At 44.1% G+C, this 17,450-nt stretch overlaps 1 protein-coding gene across 1 annotated transcript in view; it reads right to left on the bottom strand.

Moving 5' to 3' along the window:
* Window positions 1-17,450, bottom strand: part of LOC134948686 (rab GTPase-activating protein 1) — a 437,656-nt gene that overhangs the window by 260,992 nt on the left and 159,214 nt on the right. The window contains exon 9 of the mRNA XM_063936842.1: window positions 15,818-15,968. Within this exon, the coding sequence (XP_063792912.1) occupies window positions 15,818-15,968 (151 nt within the window). The remainder of the gene's footprint in view (window positions 1-15,817; window positions 15,969-17,450) is intronic.

Below are 17,450 nucleotides of genomic sequence, written 5' to 3'. Positions count from 1 at the left end.
GTTATTAATCATGTGGTAAGCCATCTTTGCGGCTATACATTGTGTGTGCACCTGACAGATAAATGGAAAGGTCACGTTTTGGCTGGAGATTTAAGTTAATATGGCTCATCTTGTGTTGGATTTTAATTCTTATTATGTTCATCATGATCATAAATAAACAGGCAAACAGAAATGTCACACTGACTCCATCCACACAAACCATAATATACAAAATTGCAGAAGAAATTAAGCATGTACACATAGATAGAAATCTAATATTTCTGGTGATGTCTTAATAATACTCATTTTATTTATACAGCCCTCTTTCTCCAGCAGGGGTCAAGGCGCTTTACAGACATCAAAAACAATGCACATAATACAGAAGATTTAAGTAATACAGCAACAGACGAGCCACACAGACATAAAAAGAAAACCTTGAGCACACAGCAAGCATAATGCAGGATTTGTGAAGGCATTTTGGGTAACAACTTCCAAGGGTTGTGTATTCGGGTATGGGACTCGGGGTCAACAGTGTGTAGGTCAGCAAACATTAAGTCGACACCTATTGGTCGGCAGTGACTAGGTCGACACGGCCATTAGGTCGACATTAACAAGGTCAACATGGAAAAAGGTCGACAGGAGTTTTTAATTTTTTTTGGGTGTCGTTTTCTTCGTAACGGGGAACCCCAATTAGTGCACCATGTCCCCTCGCATGGCTCGCCATGCTTTGGGCAAGGGGCCTCGTTCCGCTACCGCACAGGTTACTGTTCCCAATAGTAGTCCACGTGGATGGTAAAGTATGAAAAAGTTCAAGAAATGAAGAGAAAATTATTATTTTTTTAAACTCATATCAACCTTTTTTCCATGTCGACCTTGTTCATGTCGACCTAATGGACGTGTTGACCTACTCAATGTCGACCTAGAGTCCGGATACCGTGTATTTCACCCTCACAAGGTACCAGAGGAGTCAGCCATCTTGGGCGCACTGCGCAGGATTACCCTGGGTGGAATAGTCTACCCCTAGAGGAGATGACATCCACAAGCGTACCAGATGAGGCAGTCTTTGCTGCTATAATAGGATAATTTTTGCGCAGATACTGATATTTTTAATTATATTTTTGTATAGCCTCTCGTTTAATTTGGGTTTTTTTTGTGCACTAATTAAATAGATCCCTAATAAAATACTTGAGTAGGCCAAGTGCTTAAAACTGGTTGTATAAGAGCTCAAAGTAGTGATGAAAACACAGGTCTGGTAATTACAAACACTTCAGCATTTAATTATACACTTAAAAGTTTACAGTCCAGCCTATACAAAATATGGGATTACAAATAAACATATCTGCTCAGCAAAAGGAAAATATTGTGCAAACTTAAAGCACCACAGGACAAACAGTGACCTACACAAAAAACATAAATAAGAAATATTAAGGGCTAAATTCAATTAATTATCCCCACATGCGAGGGAGGAGAGTTAATGTTGCAATGGCGTGTCAACGTCAGCAACAGCATTGGAAGTGGTACCATATAGCAGCACTTAAATCGCAGGGGTAAGAACATTACCCCTAATTGAATTGAGCCCTTAAAGTCTACATTGTTTTTTGCTCTCCAAGCAGTGATTCACAGGGATAAAGGGTAAATTCATGCTGCACAATTACCATTCACTTTAGAGGTAAATCCAGTGACTAAACTGAAATAAAGTTGTTCTTTAAGAATCCCCTTATAGGGGTATATTCAGTATTCAATGCCGGGCCAAATCCGACAATAGCAATCTGATTTTCTTTAAAGTCGGACTGACGTTGTCGGAAATGGGGCTCAAGTCTGTTGGGTTTGGCCGCACTGCCGACAGCCAATGTGGATTCAGAAAATCCACGTGGTTTCTGACAAGTCGGGAATTCCCGACTTGTCGGAAAAAATCAGCCGGCATTGAAATGGTCGGAACCCCTTCCGACCTAAACCTGTCGGAAACTGACGTCTTTCCGACATGTATATACACCCCATAGTATATTAAACCTTTCCCCCATTTAAACCTTTGTTGTAAATGCAATCAGATAAAACATACATAAACAAAGTAAAAAAATTGGGCATAAGACATTTAGAATATATCAAGTCAACTATATGCCATAAAATAAGATTTTACTCACCGGTAAATCTATTTCTCGTAGTCCGTAGTGGATGCTGGGGACTCCGTAAGGACCATGGGGAATAGACGGCTCCGCAGGAGACTGGGCACATCTAAAGAAAGATTTAGGTCTATCTGGTGTGCACTGGCTCCTCCCCCTATGACCCTCCTCCAAGCCTCAGTTAGGAACTGTGCCCGGAAGAGCTGACACAATTAGGAAGGATTTTTGAATCCCGGGTAAGACTCATACCAGCCACACCAATCACACCATATAACACGTGATAGGAACCCCGGTTAACAGTATGATAACAATTGGAGCCTCTGAAGAGATGGCTCACAACAAAACCCGATTTTTGTAACAATAACTATGTACAAGTATTGCAGACAATCCGCACTTGGGATGGGCGCCCAGCATCCACTACGGACTACGAGAAATAGTTTTACCGGTGAGTAAAATCTTATTTTCTCTGACGTCCTAGTGGATGCTGGGGACTCCGTAAGGACCATGGGGATTATACCAAAGCTCCCAAACGGGCGGGAGAGTGCGGATGACTCTGCAGCACCGAATGAGAGAACTCCAGGTCCTCCTCAGCCAGGGAATCCAATTTGTAGAATTTAGCAAACGTGTTTGCCCCTGACCAAGTAGCTGCTCGGCAAAGTTGTAAAGCCGAGACCCCTCGGGCAGCCGCCCAAGATGAGCCCACCTTCCTTGTGGAATGGGCTTTTATTGATTTAGGCTGCGGTAATCCTACTGCAGAATGCGCCAGCTGAATAGTGCTACAAATCCAGCGCGCAATAGACTGCTTAGAAGCAGGAGCACCCAGCTTGTTGGGTGCATACAGGATAAACAGCGAGTCAGGTTTTCTGACTCCAGCCGTCCTGGAAACATAAATTTTCAGGGCCCTGACTACGTCCAGCAACTTGGAATCCTCCAAGTCCCTAGTAGCCGCAGGAACCACAATAGGTTGGTTCAAGTGAAAAGCGGAGACCACCTTCGGGAGAAACTGAGGACGAGTCCTCAATTCTGCCCTATCCATCTGGAAAATCAGATAAGGGCTTTTTCAAGACAAAGCCGCCAATTCTGAAACCCGCCTGGCCGAAGCCAGGGCCAACAGTACGACCACTTTCCACGTGAGATATTTCAATTCCACAGTCTTAAGTGGTTCGAACCAATGTGATTTCAGGAATGCCAAAACCACATTGAGATCCCAAGGTGCCACTGGGGGCACAAAAGGAGGCTGAATATGCAGAACTCCTTTGACAAAAATCTGAACTTCAGGCAGTGAAGCCAGTTCTTTCTGGAAGAAAATCGACAGAGCCGAAATCTGGACCTTGATGGACCCCAATTTGAGGCCCAACGTCACCCCTGCTTGCAGGAAGTGTAGGAATCGACCCAGTTGAAATTCCTCCTTCGGGGCCTTCATGGCCTCACACCAAGCAACATATTTCCGCCAAATACGGTAATAATGTCTTGCGGTGACATCCTTCCTGGCTTTGATCAGGGTAGGGATGACTTCCTCCGGAATACCCTTTTCCTTTAGGATCCGGTGTTCAACCGCCATGCCTTCAAACGCAGCCGCGGTAAGTCTTGGAACAGACAGGGTCCCTGCTGCAGCAGGTCTTGTCTGAGCGGCAGAGGCCAAGGATCCTCTGCCAGCATCTCTTGAAGTTCCGGGTACCAAGCTCTTCTTGGCCAATCCGGAACCACGAGTATGGTTTTCACTCCCCGCATTCTTATTATTCTCAGTACCTTGGGTATGAGAGGTAGAGGAGGAAACACATAAACCGACTGGTACACCCACGGTGTCACTAGAGCGTCCACAGCGATCGCGTGAGGGTCCCTTGACCTGGCGCAATATCTTTTCAACTTTTTGTTGAGGCGGGACGCCATCATGTCCACCCGTGGTCATTCCCAACGGTTTACCCGCATTTGGAAAACTTCTGGAAGAAGTCCCCATTCTCCCGGGTGTAGGTCGCCCATCGGAGAATCCTTGTGGCTTCTGCCATCGCCATCCTGCTTCTTGTGCCGCCCTGTCTGTTTACATGGGCGACCGCCGTGATATTGTCTGATTGGATCAGTACTGGCTGGTTCAGAAGCAAGGGCCTTGCTTGGCATAGGGCATTGTAAATGGCCCTTAGCTCCAGAATATTTATGTGAAGCGAAATCTCCTTGGAAATTTCTTCCCTGTGTGACTGCACCCCAGCCCCGAAGGCTGGCCTCCGTGGTCACCAGGACCCAGTCCTGTATTCCGAATCTGTGGCCCTCTAGTAGATGAGCCCTCTGCAGCCACCACAGCAGCGACAACCTGTTTCTTGCCGACAGGGTTATCCGCTGTTGTATCTGTAGATGGGACCCGGACCATTTGTCCCACAGGTCCCACTGGAACGTCCTTACGTGGAACCTTCCGAATGGAATTATGCTTCGTACGAAGCTACCATTTTTTTTTTTTCAGGACTCGTGTGCTTCCACTGGAAGAAACACTCTTTTCTGGTCTGTGTCCAGAATAAATCCCAGGAACAGAAGACGTGTCGTCGGGACCAGCTGTGACTTTGGAATATTGATAATCCAGTCGTGCTGTTGTAGCACTTCCCAAGAGAGTGCTACCCCCACTACCAACTGTTCTTTGGACCTCGCCTTATCAGGAGATCGTCCAAGTACGGGATAATAAAAACTTCCTTCTTGCGAAGGAGTATCATCATTTCGGCCATTACCTTGGTAAAGACCTTCGGTGCCGTGGACAACTCCAACGGCAGCGTCTGGAACTGATAGTGACAGTCCTGTACCACACATCTGAGGTACTCCTGGTGAGGAGGGTAAATGGGGACATGCAGGTACGCATCCTTGATGTCCAGGGAGACCCTGTAATCCCCCTCGTCCAGGCTCGTAATAACCGCCCTGAGCGATTCCATCTTGAACTTGAATCTTCTGATATTAAAGTTCAAGTATTTTAATTTTAAGATGGGTCTCACCGAACCGTTCTGTTTCGGTACCACAACCATTGTGGAATAGTAACCCCTTCCTTGCTGAAGGAGGGGCACCTTGACAATCACTTGTTGTGATTATAGTGTTGAATAGCCACCAACACCGCCTCCCTGGCAGAGGGAGGTGCCGGTAAGGCAGATTTTAGGAAACGGCGGGGGGAAGAACGTCTCGAACTCCAGCCTGTACCCCTGAGATACTACTTGAAGGACCCAGGGATCCATGTGAGAGAGCACACTGGGCGCTGAAATTTCTGAGACGGGCCCCCACCGTACCCGGGTCCGCCTGAGCAGCCCCAGCGTCATGCTGTGGACTTACCGGACGCAGGGAGGACTTCTGCTCTTGGGAACTAGCTGTGTGCTGCAGCTTTTTCCTCTACCTTTGCCTCTCGGCAGAAAGGATGAGCCTCTATAGCCCTCTTGTTTTTCTGGGGCCGAAAGGACTGTACTTGATGATACGGTGCTTTCTTTTGTTGTGGGGTAGCCTGTGGCAAAAAAGTCGATTTCCCAGCAGTAGCTGTGGAAACGAGGTCTGAAAGACCATCCCCAAACAGTTTTACCCCCTTATAGGGCAAAACTTCCATGTGCCGATACGAGTCGGCATCGCCTGACCATTGCCGAGTCCATAACCCCCGTCTGGCGGCAATGGACCTAGCGCTTATTTTTGATGCCAGCCGGCAAATATCCCTCTGTGCATCACGCATGTATAAGACCACGTCTTTTATATGCTCTATTGTCAGCAAAATATTGTCCCTATCCATAGTAATTTTCCGACAGAGAATCTGACCACGCAGCGGGAGCACTGCACATCCATGCCGAAGCAATGGCTGGTCGCAATATAATGCCCGAGTGTGTGACTATATCTTTCAGGGTAACCCCCTGCTTTTTATCAGCAGGTTCCTTCAGGGCAGCCGTATCCGGAGACGGTAGTGCCACCTTTTCTGATAAGCGTGTAAGCGCTGTATCTACCCTATGGGGTGTTTCCCAACGTGACCTATCCTCTGGTGGGAAAGGGTACGCTGCCAATTACCGTTTAGAAATTATCAATTTCTTACCGGGGGAAGACCACGCTTCCTCACACACCTCATTTTATTTTCTCAGATGCAGGAAAAACTACTGGTAGTTTTCTCTCACCAAACATAATACCCTTTTATGTGGTACCTGGGGTATTATCATAAATGTGTAATACATTTTTCATTGCCTCAATCATGTAACGGGTGGACCAATTTGGAGGGTACACTAGTCTCATCGTCGTCGACACTGGAGTCGGTATCCGTGTCGACATCTGTTTCTGCCATCTGAGGTAGCGGGCGTTTTTAGAGCCCCCCATGACATTTGAGACGCTGGAACAGGCACAAGCTGAGTAGCCGGCTGTTCTGTGTCGTCGACCTTTTGTGTAAGGAGTTGACACTTTCACGTAATCCTTCCATAAGTCCAACCACACCGGTGTCGATCCCGCAGGGGGTGACATCACATTTACAGGCATTCGCTCCGCCTCCACATCATTATCCTCCTCATACATGTCGACACAGCCGTACCGACACACAGCACACACACAGGAAATGCTCTGACAGAGGACAGGACCCCACAAAGCCCTTTGGGGAGACAGAGGGAGAGTATGCCAGCACACACCAGGGCGCTATATATCACAGGGATATCACATATAAGAGTGTTTTCCCTTATAGCTGCCTATATATTGTATACTGCGCCTAAATTGTGCCCCCCCTCTCTTTTTAACCCTTTCTGTAGTATTGACTGCAGGGGAGAGCCAGGGAGCTTCCCTCCAACGGAGCTGTGAGGGAAAAATGGCGCCAGTGTGCTGAAAGGAGATAGCTCCGCCCCTTTTTCGCGGACTTTCTCCCGCATTTTTATGGATTCTGGCAGGGGTTAAAAAGCACCTATATAGCCTCTGGGGCTATATATGGTGCCAGTTTGCCAGCCAAGGTGTCAGTATTGCTGCTCAGGGCGCCCCCCCCCAGCGCCCTGCACCCATCAGTGACCGAAGTGTGTGGTGTGCATGAGGAGCAATGGCGCACAGCTGCAGTGCTGTGCGCTACCTTGGAGAAGACAGAAGTCTTCAGCCGCCGATTTTCCGGACCACCTTCTTGCTTCTGGCTCTGTAAGGGGGACGGCGGCGCAGCTCCGGGAACGGACGACGAGGTCGGGTCCTGTGTTCGATCCCTCTGGAGCTAATGGTGTCCAGTAGCCTAAGAAGCCCAAGCTACCACCACTTAGGTAGGTTCGCTTCTTCTCCCCTTAGTCCCTCGTTGCAGTGAGCCTGTTGCCAGCAGGTCTCACTGAAAATAAAAAACCTAACAAACACTTTCTTCCTAGGAGCTCAGGAGAGCCCCTAGTGTGCATCCAGCTCAGCCGGGCACAGAAATCTAACTGAGGCTTGGAGGAGGGTCATAGGGGGAGGAGCCAGTGCACACCAGATAGACCTAAATCTTTCTTTAGATGTGCCCAGTCTCCTGCGGAGCCGTCTATTCCCCATGGTCCTTACGGAGTCCCCAGCATCCACTAGGACGTCAGAGAAAACGTGAACAACAACATTAAAATCAGGCGTTAAAGTAAAACATACACCAAAATAAGTGTCAAAATCCAAATAAAGCCAATTACTTGTGTAGTTGTGACTTTATATGTTTATACCACAAGTACGGTACAATGCATACAAACTCATCTAAAAGCAAAAAGCATTATATTGCACTTGATCGAGCTAGTGTGTATTTGCTTTGCTTATTCGACTCACCCGTCAAGGGTTAACAAAAATGGTTTAAACGAGTTGTGTGGTATTTTCCATTCATGTCATGACCCAACCAAGTGGCCGCTAATTTAATTGTGCTATGCGCAGGAAAAACAAACACTCACATTTAATGGGAAATAGAAATGAATGTGTCCGCGACATCAATGCATCTTCCCACATCAATAAAGAAATTAAATCTTTATGAATACAAGATCAAAGCAGAGACTCCCCTTCATGATCAGCCAATCATGTGGTGTGGGAAACCATTTGGGATTGGCTGAGTAAAGCTGGGTACACACTAAGTGATATGTCATCTTATCTGGCGGATTGGACAGACATATCGCTCGCAACGGCACATATCAAGCAGTCTTTATGCCCGATATGCTGGTGCCCACAGAGGCTAGTGACGTCGTCACGTTTCCACATCAAACTGTAGTATGCTAATGAAGGACGGAACATGATCATTCCGTCCTTCATTAATATCAATGTGTACCCAGATTCCGATTTGTCAGTCCGACATATCGGCTGTGTACACATCTCTTCAGTGTGTACCCAGCTTTACACTCAGTTGGGTTCACTCTACTTCTATGGCGGACAGAGAGAAACAAATTAGTTTAATTTTTAATTTGGTTTTATTTTTTTATGGATTAAAAAGGAAGAAAATCTGATTTGTCTTTCCCATTTCAATAGCAAATTTAGGGCATATTACACTTCATGAAATAAAACCATGAATTACCACTTATTATGGAAGTGCAATAAAGTGGTGAAAGAGAGGCAGTGCGGTGTTTTTTTTAAATTATTTTATTCTTTATTAAACATATTTTCACATGTGCATGTTTATTCATTTATTTTATACTATGTTTGTATAAATGGGATGAGGCTTTAGGGAACTGAACTACTGGAAAATCTAAGGGGTAGAAAAATTACCAGATCACAATTAATATCACACCTTCTGGGATTATATACAACCAGTTTTTATTAATTAGCTGAATCAAAAGGTCATTTTTTATTTTAAACCATTACCCTAGAACCAGCAGTGTGTGGGCTGTAGTCTTTGCCTCATGTAGAATGGGCCTTGTTTTTATTGCCTATCCCACAGGGGCTCCAGCACCCTGGTGCTGGTTCACATTATGACCATAGCAGTCAGATGCCAGTTTCCACTTTGGAATAATGTCTGCCCACTTGTGGTTCCACCGTTTTAATGGGCCCCAATTTTCAAAGATTGATTGCCGTTATCAAACCTGACACCTAAGTGGGATTGATTGGATCACTCTATTATCAGATAAAATTAAACTTTGAGAATGAGAATAATTGTTGCCTGCATATGGTACATTTCTAAAGGCATGCACACACCCCAAGCACATAACAACCACAGGTCTACTGCATGTGAACCACCTGCCAAACCTGTCACATTTACAGATATGTCCTCATACATCTTGCCTCAATATGCCATGCAGCAGAAGATGCCTAGCGTGGGTAGCTACCGGGCAGCTCTGCTAATGCCGGGCATCTTTTTTTTTTTTTGCCAAAAATGTGTCTTATTCACATTGCTATGTGACTAGGACGCACAATCCGACTTTTGATTAAATGATATGTGGTATGCCTATATTCTATGTGCAACTGTAGCTGTATATGCATACGAAATGCTACGTTACAGTGATTTTCAGGAAACACCAACATAGCTTTTCATATGCAGATACAGCTGCAGTCACACACATAATATAGAAATGCCGCATATTATTATAATCCGAAGTAGCTGCTTGTGCGTCCTATTCACATAGCAATGTGACTTCGACGCATTTAAACAGAAAAATCGCACAGAAAGACTAACTGTGCTACAGAGTAAGGGCTGTAGAAGGACACATCTGTACATGCATTTTTAACGTGGTTTCACACTCTGAAGCAAGCCACAATGCCGGTGTGAAAATAGCCTTAAGAGGCTGGACTACAACTTTATAAAACCGTGAAAATAATCAACAAATGATAATGTTATGCCTACCGCATAACATTATCAGTACCAAATCCCTGCAAAAAAGTGTGCACATACCACTGAGCTTCCGTGGAGGAAATCGTGCTCCAATGCTGACCTCCTCCATTTCAAATTTATGCTCTCAACCTGCAGTGCTGCCCTTCACCGCTCTGAACAGTCTTATTACAAGACCCTTCTCTCTTGCGAGTCCTCCAACTACCTATCGTCTCTTCTCCACTTCAATTCCCTCCGCTGCCCTCTAACTCCTCGTTTCCTCTCCTCGCTTTCTGCCCTTGACTGTGCCAACCACTTCAACTGTAAACCTGAATCCATCAGGACATCACATCCCACCAGACCCTTAGCACCCCATCCACTCCTTTTGCATCCTACTAAACCTCCCCGTCCACTCTCTAACCTCTCTTCCCAGTATCTGTAGTTTAAGTCAACGCCCTAATAAGGCTCCGCCCCTTCCATCGCCACCTTGACCCTATGCCATCCCACCTCCTTCGTTCCCTCTCTCCAGATGCCGTTTCACATCTTGGCCAGTCTTCAAACTCTCCCTTTCATCAAGCACTGTGCACTCTACATTCAAGCATGCCCGTGTCTCTTCCATTCTTAAAAAAACCCACCCTTGATCCTGATACTCTCTCTAGCTGCCCCCCCCACCCCTGTCGAAGTCGAAAAAATTATAGCCACACGCATCACGTACAAACACCACACAGATGGCCTCCGTGCAGGTGCTTGTTCTGCCGTGCGTGCGCATACTCGCACGTTACGCAGGTCCGAGTGAGCGAATATACGTGTTAGTGCATGGTATGAGTAATTACGGTAAAAGCCACAAAGACATATCTCATAGTTAATCCACATAGTACATAATTTACACATAGCCTACATACACCACACCAGCAAGTTACATTTGCTTGAAAGGTATAACAGAGGGATTCAACTTTACAGGATATGAGGGGACAGAATTAGGTTAGGAGGTGGTGTTTGGATTCCAGCTGTACAGTATTTTAAGAGCATTATTCCGGTAGTAGTTTGCAGAAGATAGCACGCTCCTGCGTATATCCATGCGCCGGAACAGAATATTAATGTTACACTGTATTTACTGTACTCTTGATATTAGGCGGGAACCCAGTGGAGAACATATGCAAGTGCACCTGGACCAGGCATCGCCCACCTATTCAAACAGACCTATGACCCCTTCTGTACTGTAAATGACCAGCCCTTTGACCTATGGGTGAAGAGATTACAGTTTCCATTGTTTCATGATTTGGACTAATGTATAAAAGCCAAGCCTCCTGGCCGGTCAGAGACATTCTCTGATGGTCATCTATCCAGATTGACTGAGGACCGGGACCGGGTGACGCAGGCGAACAAACGTATGTATCTATTGATTGTAGCCTATTCTCTTATGTGATTGTATTTCTTGTTGTACCCCCTTTTGAGTAAATAGTCGTTGGTGGGTTGGACCTCAACATTATATATATAATTGGTGTCACATTCCTTTCCTGTTAGGGGTTATAAAGTGTATGCCGACGCACGTGTAGCTACTTTGTGCTTACAGCGTGACGACGTGCGCACGCAACGTGTACGCATTTGTTAGGGGTTACACACACACACGCTTAGCGGTCGCAGTGGCTTGAACAGTTGTACATTCAAAGTATTGCTTTTCTTCCCGAAAGTTAAATCAGACTTAACACCCCATGTGCCTCCAAACTTCTCCAGTGTATCATCTTTAACCTTCAATCGGGCGCAACTGATCTAATAGGCACAGCTCTCACAATTTTCCCGCCCCTTCTCTTCCTAGTCGACAGCGCCCTTTGCAGTGTTATGTAGCGGTCACTTGTCTAATGATGTCTGATAGCATAGAGATCAGTTTTGTCTCAACCTTCCACGGTGAACATAGTGAACAAAGTGATCTACCAGGCACATCAAATTGTAAAAATTCACTTTTATTAATTAAGTATGCCTTAAGAAAACATTCCAAAGTAAAATATTGCTTCTCAGAAGCGTAAGTGATCGTTGTGAAAATCTAACAGAGAAATACTGCTATTTAACCAGCTTGCATGAGGGGATATGTTGGGGTCCATTAACAGGATGGTCCTCTTCTCATGTATGACTCTTATAGTCCGAGGACCTACAATACCTGGTATTCTCAGGTGGTCGCCCACCAAGTACTGACCAGGCCTAACACTGTATCGCTTCCAAGATCAGGCATACACAGTGAGGTATGATTGGAGGGAAGAGTAGGACCAGAATCAGTGAGGTAACAATTCTAGCAAGAAAAGCTGTATATAAAGATTGTGTTATAGAAACATATCCTCTGATCCAGCTGACTTGATACTTAAGATGATTTAAATATAAATATAAAAGGGACCTTCATTGATCTGATATGAACACACATATTGTGGGTCTATTTGATTTGAATCAGTGGTCACAAAAAATGATCCATACGATAGGGATAACTTAGAATAAATGAGAAACAGAATGAGATGCCTATAAATACTAAGAGGTATGAGGCATTGATATCTCAATAGAAGTATGCAAGAAAATATGATTTTGGTACCTACCTGTAAATCCTTTTCTCAGTCTGTAGAGGATGCTGGGCGCCCGCCCAGCGCTTCATTTTCCTGCAATTGTTATCTGGTTTAGTACAACTTTGTTTTTAGTTAAGTACTGCATTGTTACTTGGTAAGTAATGTTTCAGCGGTTGCTGAGTTTTCAAACTAAGTTAGCTTGATGTGCCTTGTATGTGTGAGCTGATATGAATCTCACCACTATCTGTGTTAAATCCTTCTCTCGAAGAGGTCCGTCTCCTCGGGCACAGTTTCTAGACTGAGTCTGGCAGGAGGGGCATAGAGGGAGGAGCCAGCCCACACTCTTAAACTCTTAAAGTGCCAATGGCTCCTGGTGGACCGGTCTATACCCCATGGTACTAATGTGGACCCCAGCATCATCTAGGACGTAAGAGAAAGGTTAATTACCCCAGCTGGAGCCTATGGTACTATAATCGAGTTGCACACAAGTAATTATATAATCTTGTACTGTTTACCAGATATATATATTGGTTGGTCAATAAAGTCTTATTATTAGCTTTTGTTGAAACTTGATCTAGGTAAAAGTGTATAATATTTCTCTCAGATTGAATGAAGAAAATAATTTATATAAGTAGTGGCTAGGATTCAGGAAATACCCCCCTTCTGCTGTTCTTTCATCTTGCTGATATGGTATTGGACAAAGAAAGAGAGGGTGGGTACCCTAACCTGGCCTGAAAGAAGAAAAATTAGGTATCAAGCTGTTGGGGTCACATTGATTATCCCCTGATGCCAATATTATGAAGTGCAGGAGAAAAAAATCAGTTGTCATCTCTCATGCATTACACTAATGAGTGGAGAAGGAAATAAAGGCATGGTGTACTCAGGCTAAACAGTTACTGCTGTCTTCTAAAAGAAAATCTGTATCACATGCAGTAAAGAAAGCACTGATACTATGTTGATTGTTTTAGAAAGTATACTGAGTTATACACTTGTATCAAGTATTACTGAAAAGCGCTTGGATACACTATCCAGAGAGAAGAGAGAGACACATATATGCAATATTGCTATTTGTAAGATGTTAAACACACGTATATTCATGTGGTGTACCTTTCCCAAGTCAAAATCAACCTGACTGATAATGAGAACAAATACAAAATGCAGGTAATATATATCAAAAAAATCCAAAAGCTAAAGTATGCAGCTTGGTAATAGAAATGTGTAATAGAAATGTGCTGTTTGTCTGACCACTGTGGGCTGTAACCAGCAATGAGCAACACATTATAGATACCATACAGGAGACTTGTTTCCGAGAGGATGGTGCCGCCGTTAGATTACCAGGCGGAATGCCGTGTACACCGTGGAGGCCCAGTATAAGTGCCGTGCAATGGCAAGTGTATTCAGCTTGAGATGCTGCCGTATAGGCTCCAGGTGATCGGCGTCCTCTTCCGAACCCATGAGTCACATGTGTGCACCATGTGACTCCCTACACCTATTGGACGTACGTTTCACAAGGCTTGATAAGAGATCTAGGAAGCGATACAGTGTTGGGCCTGGTCAGTACCTGGTGGGCGACCACCTGGGAATACCAGGTATTGTAGGTCCTCAGATGGTAAGAGTCATACATGAGAAGAATTAACAGACCCCAACATATCCCCGCATGCAAGCTGGTTAGACAGCAGTATTTATATATTAGATTTTCAAAGCGATCATTTATGCTTCTGAGAAGCAATATTTTACTTAGGTATGCCTTAAGAAAACATACCAAACAAAAGTTAATTTTTACAATTTGATTATTTCTCTGTGTTATTGTAGCTACTGTTTCTGGACTTATGGGCCCTACACACTGGCCGAATACACTGACAGATATGAACAATCTTGTTCATTAATGAAAGAGATATCGTTCATATCTATTCAGTGTGTATGCACCAACGATTAGGTTTAGCATTTTACTTTACCTTTTTGGTTTTGCCTAATGCTTAGTCACAAATCCATGGGAAAACCACTGACCATCACAACTACTCACCTTAAATAATTATTTACTGTATACAGGTGTAACAGTGATAAATCATGGGGCTTTCCCTATAAGTGTCAGCTTATCCAGAACAACTACAATTATCTCACTTGTACTATAATCCAGTGCGGCTCTCCCAAACCACAATTTGCTAAAGTTTCATAACTGTCAGAATAACTTTCGTTGAATAAAATGCCAGTTTACCATAAACTATTCATTTGATTTGTTTACAACCCCTTAGAAATAATTTTTAGGTTGTGCCTATTGGGCTCATTGCGCCCGTTTATGTGTCTTCGAACATTGCGCCTGACCGTAGGCTAACTGCCTCATCACTTTTATCCCTATCACTCCTTACTGGACCCATTTCAGTCTGGCTGGCCTTCTCTCCACTCCACATAATCCGCCCTCACTAGTCACCAATGACCTCCTTGCTGCGAAAGCCAAGGGTATTCTCTGCTCATTCTCCTCAACCTCTCTGCTGCTATTGACACTATGGACCACTCTCCTCCTGCAAATTATTTACTCCCTTGGTCTATGTGACATCGCCCTCTCATGGCTGTCCTTCTACCTCTCTGACCGTTCTTTTTCCATTTCTTCTCATGACACCACTTGCCCCATACCCCGCCCTTCCTCTGCCTAATGGTGCTCCCCAATGTTCTGTTCTTGGTTCTCTCCTATTTGGGATCCGGTCTCTGGGTTGACAGTAACTAGGTCGACACTATATGGGTCGACCACTATTGGTCGACATGGTCTCTATGTCAACGTGTTTTTGGTCGACAGGTCAAAAGGTCCTTTTCATACTTAACGATCCACGTGGACTATGGTTGGAACGGTAATCTGCCCGAAGCATGGCGAGCGAAGCGAGCCATGCGAGGGGTCATGGTGCACTAATTGGGGTTCCCGGTCACTCTACAAAGAAAACGACACCAAAAAAACATTAAAAACTCATGTCGACTTTTTGACCTGTCGACCTAGACCATGTCGCCCTAAAGATCCTGTCGACCTAGAGTCCCTGTCGACCAATAGTGGTCGTAGTGGTCGACCTAGACACTATCGACCTAGTTACTATCTACCTTCCATACCACACCCCTCCTATTCTCCCTTTATGTATGGAAAAATTGTTTTGGACTCTTTACTCACAAAAAAGAAACACAAATAACTTTCAGAAACCTTGCAGGACACCAAAAGATTACAGCTGCAAAAACTCATGAGATTAAGGGTGCATTTAGGGAGCATTTTGCAAGTTGGCCTCAAACCACTATTGTGGGCGGAGGTTTTAGTTTTTCCTTACATAGCTCTGAAGTTTTCTATTTAGAAATCATACGTCAACAAGACTTGGAAATTTTTAAATGTGTAGGTATAATAAATGACAGCAAATATTCCTTGTCAGTTGAATTAGGTCATCAATACATTCAAAGCATGAGAAACATTAAATATTAGTGCCACTTTTAGTAATTAATAAAAAGTTTCGACTTACTTTAGTGATGAGCAGTCTGTATTTCTCCACCAGCTGGTCACTGTTGTCCCACCCTGCAAGCAGTTGCCACACCTCTCCCCTTAGGGCCTCTGGTACACCACTCCTTACCAGTGTGGAGAGCTGCTTGGGGCGCACTTTCAGATTCAAGTGCCTGAAAATATTAACATGTCGTCATAAAAATGGAGGAAACAATATTTATTTTACTTTAACAAACTATGTATCAGTACCCTCTTGAAGATCACGATTGTCATGTTTACATCCTCTTGCTATCAAATATGAGATATGGGAACTCTGCTGTTTTAGTTGGTCCAACCTGGCCCAACTTCCCCTGGGTCATACTAAACAGCTTTACCAGCAATAGAAGAGGCTTGCACAGTGCGGCCTCATTCAGATTGGTATGGTGCATTATACACATCAATACAGATGCGTCTTCATGCATCTTTGTTGCAGTAATAATAAACAGACCCTCTTGGCATGCAAGGTCATAAACTTCTAACGTTGTGCATTATTTTATTTTTTTGCTGAAAATGCTTATTCGCATCACAATGTAAATAAGACGCACAAGCAGACTCTGCTGATTGAAATTATATGCGGCATGCCTATATTCTGTGTTTGACTGCAGCTGTCTGCATACAAAATGCTACGTTAGTGTTGTCCTGTAACATAGCATTTTGTATGCAGATACAGCCACAGTCGAACAAAGAATATGGCATGCCGCATATCATTTTAATCAGCAGTCTGCTTGTGCATCTTAATTACATAGTGGTGAGAATAACGCGCATTTTCTACAAAAAAAGACAGCCGATGTTAGGAAAGATGCATGGGAATTGCAGACTCACTCACACCAGGCATCCGGTGCATGGCATATTGAGACTAGATGTATGAGGACACATCTGTAAAACCACCAATTACGTCAAGGCTATCTAAATACACTTTCCCAATATTATGGATAGGGCTCCACATAATCCCCATATTGTTCAATGGAATGGAAATACACCTGACAGCCAAGGAGTTAGAAGATGGTAATAGTCATTTAAATAACCAAGGAAAGTAAATTGAATGGTTAAATCCAGTTCCATGGATTTAACCTTTAAAGGAGTAAAATCAACCAACAGAAAAAGAGTATATAAAGCCCTCACCTCTCTTACAGCTACTGCCATCTTTGGTGCACCAGCCACAGTCATCAGTCTATAGAAGGCCCCCTCACCCAATGTAATGAGGTCTGAACTGAGTAAAGCAACTTGCCTTTCACCCTATTCAAGGCCGATTAAATTGTCGAAATCACTAGGTATGGGGACAGCCCACTGAAGCTGACAAAGCAGTAAAGTGAAATATAGGCAGCGTTTTCTTTAATGCCTTAAGTCTGTGGATGGCCGTGACATTTTAAACTTCATTTTTTTTTCCCAAAAGCACTGGAATATACAACCAATACACTTATTTAAATTTCTGAATATATTTTCAGATCTGATCATAAATGCCTGCTCAGATCTGATTATAAATGCCTGATAATAAAATATATAGTAATGTAATAAAATAAAAGGAAATTTATGGTAGATTTACCATAATTAAATCTTTCTGTGAGGTAAACTGGATTCCACAGGGAATACATCGGGGTGTAGAGTTGGATCTTGAT

This window comes from Pseudophryne corroboree, chromosome 8 (assembly GCF_028390025.1).
Source record: "Pseudophryne corroboree isolate aPseCor3 chromosome 8, aPseCor3.hap2, whole genome shotgun sequence".
NCBI lineage: Eukaryota > Metazoa > Chordata > Amphibia > Anura > Myobatrachidae > Pseudophryne > Pseudophryne corroboree.
Note: the sequence above shows the minus strand (reverse complement) of the source record. Positions and strands in the feature narration are given on the sequence as shown.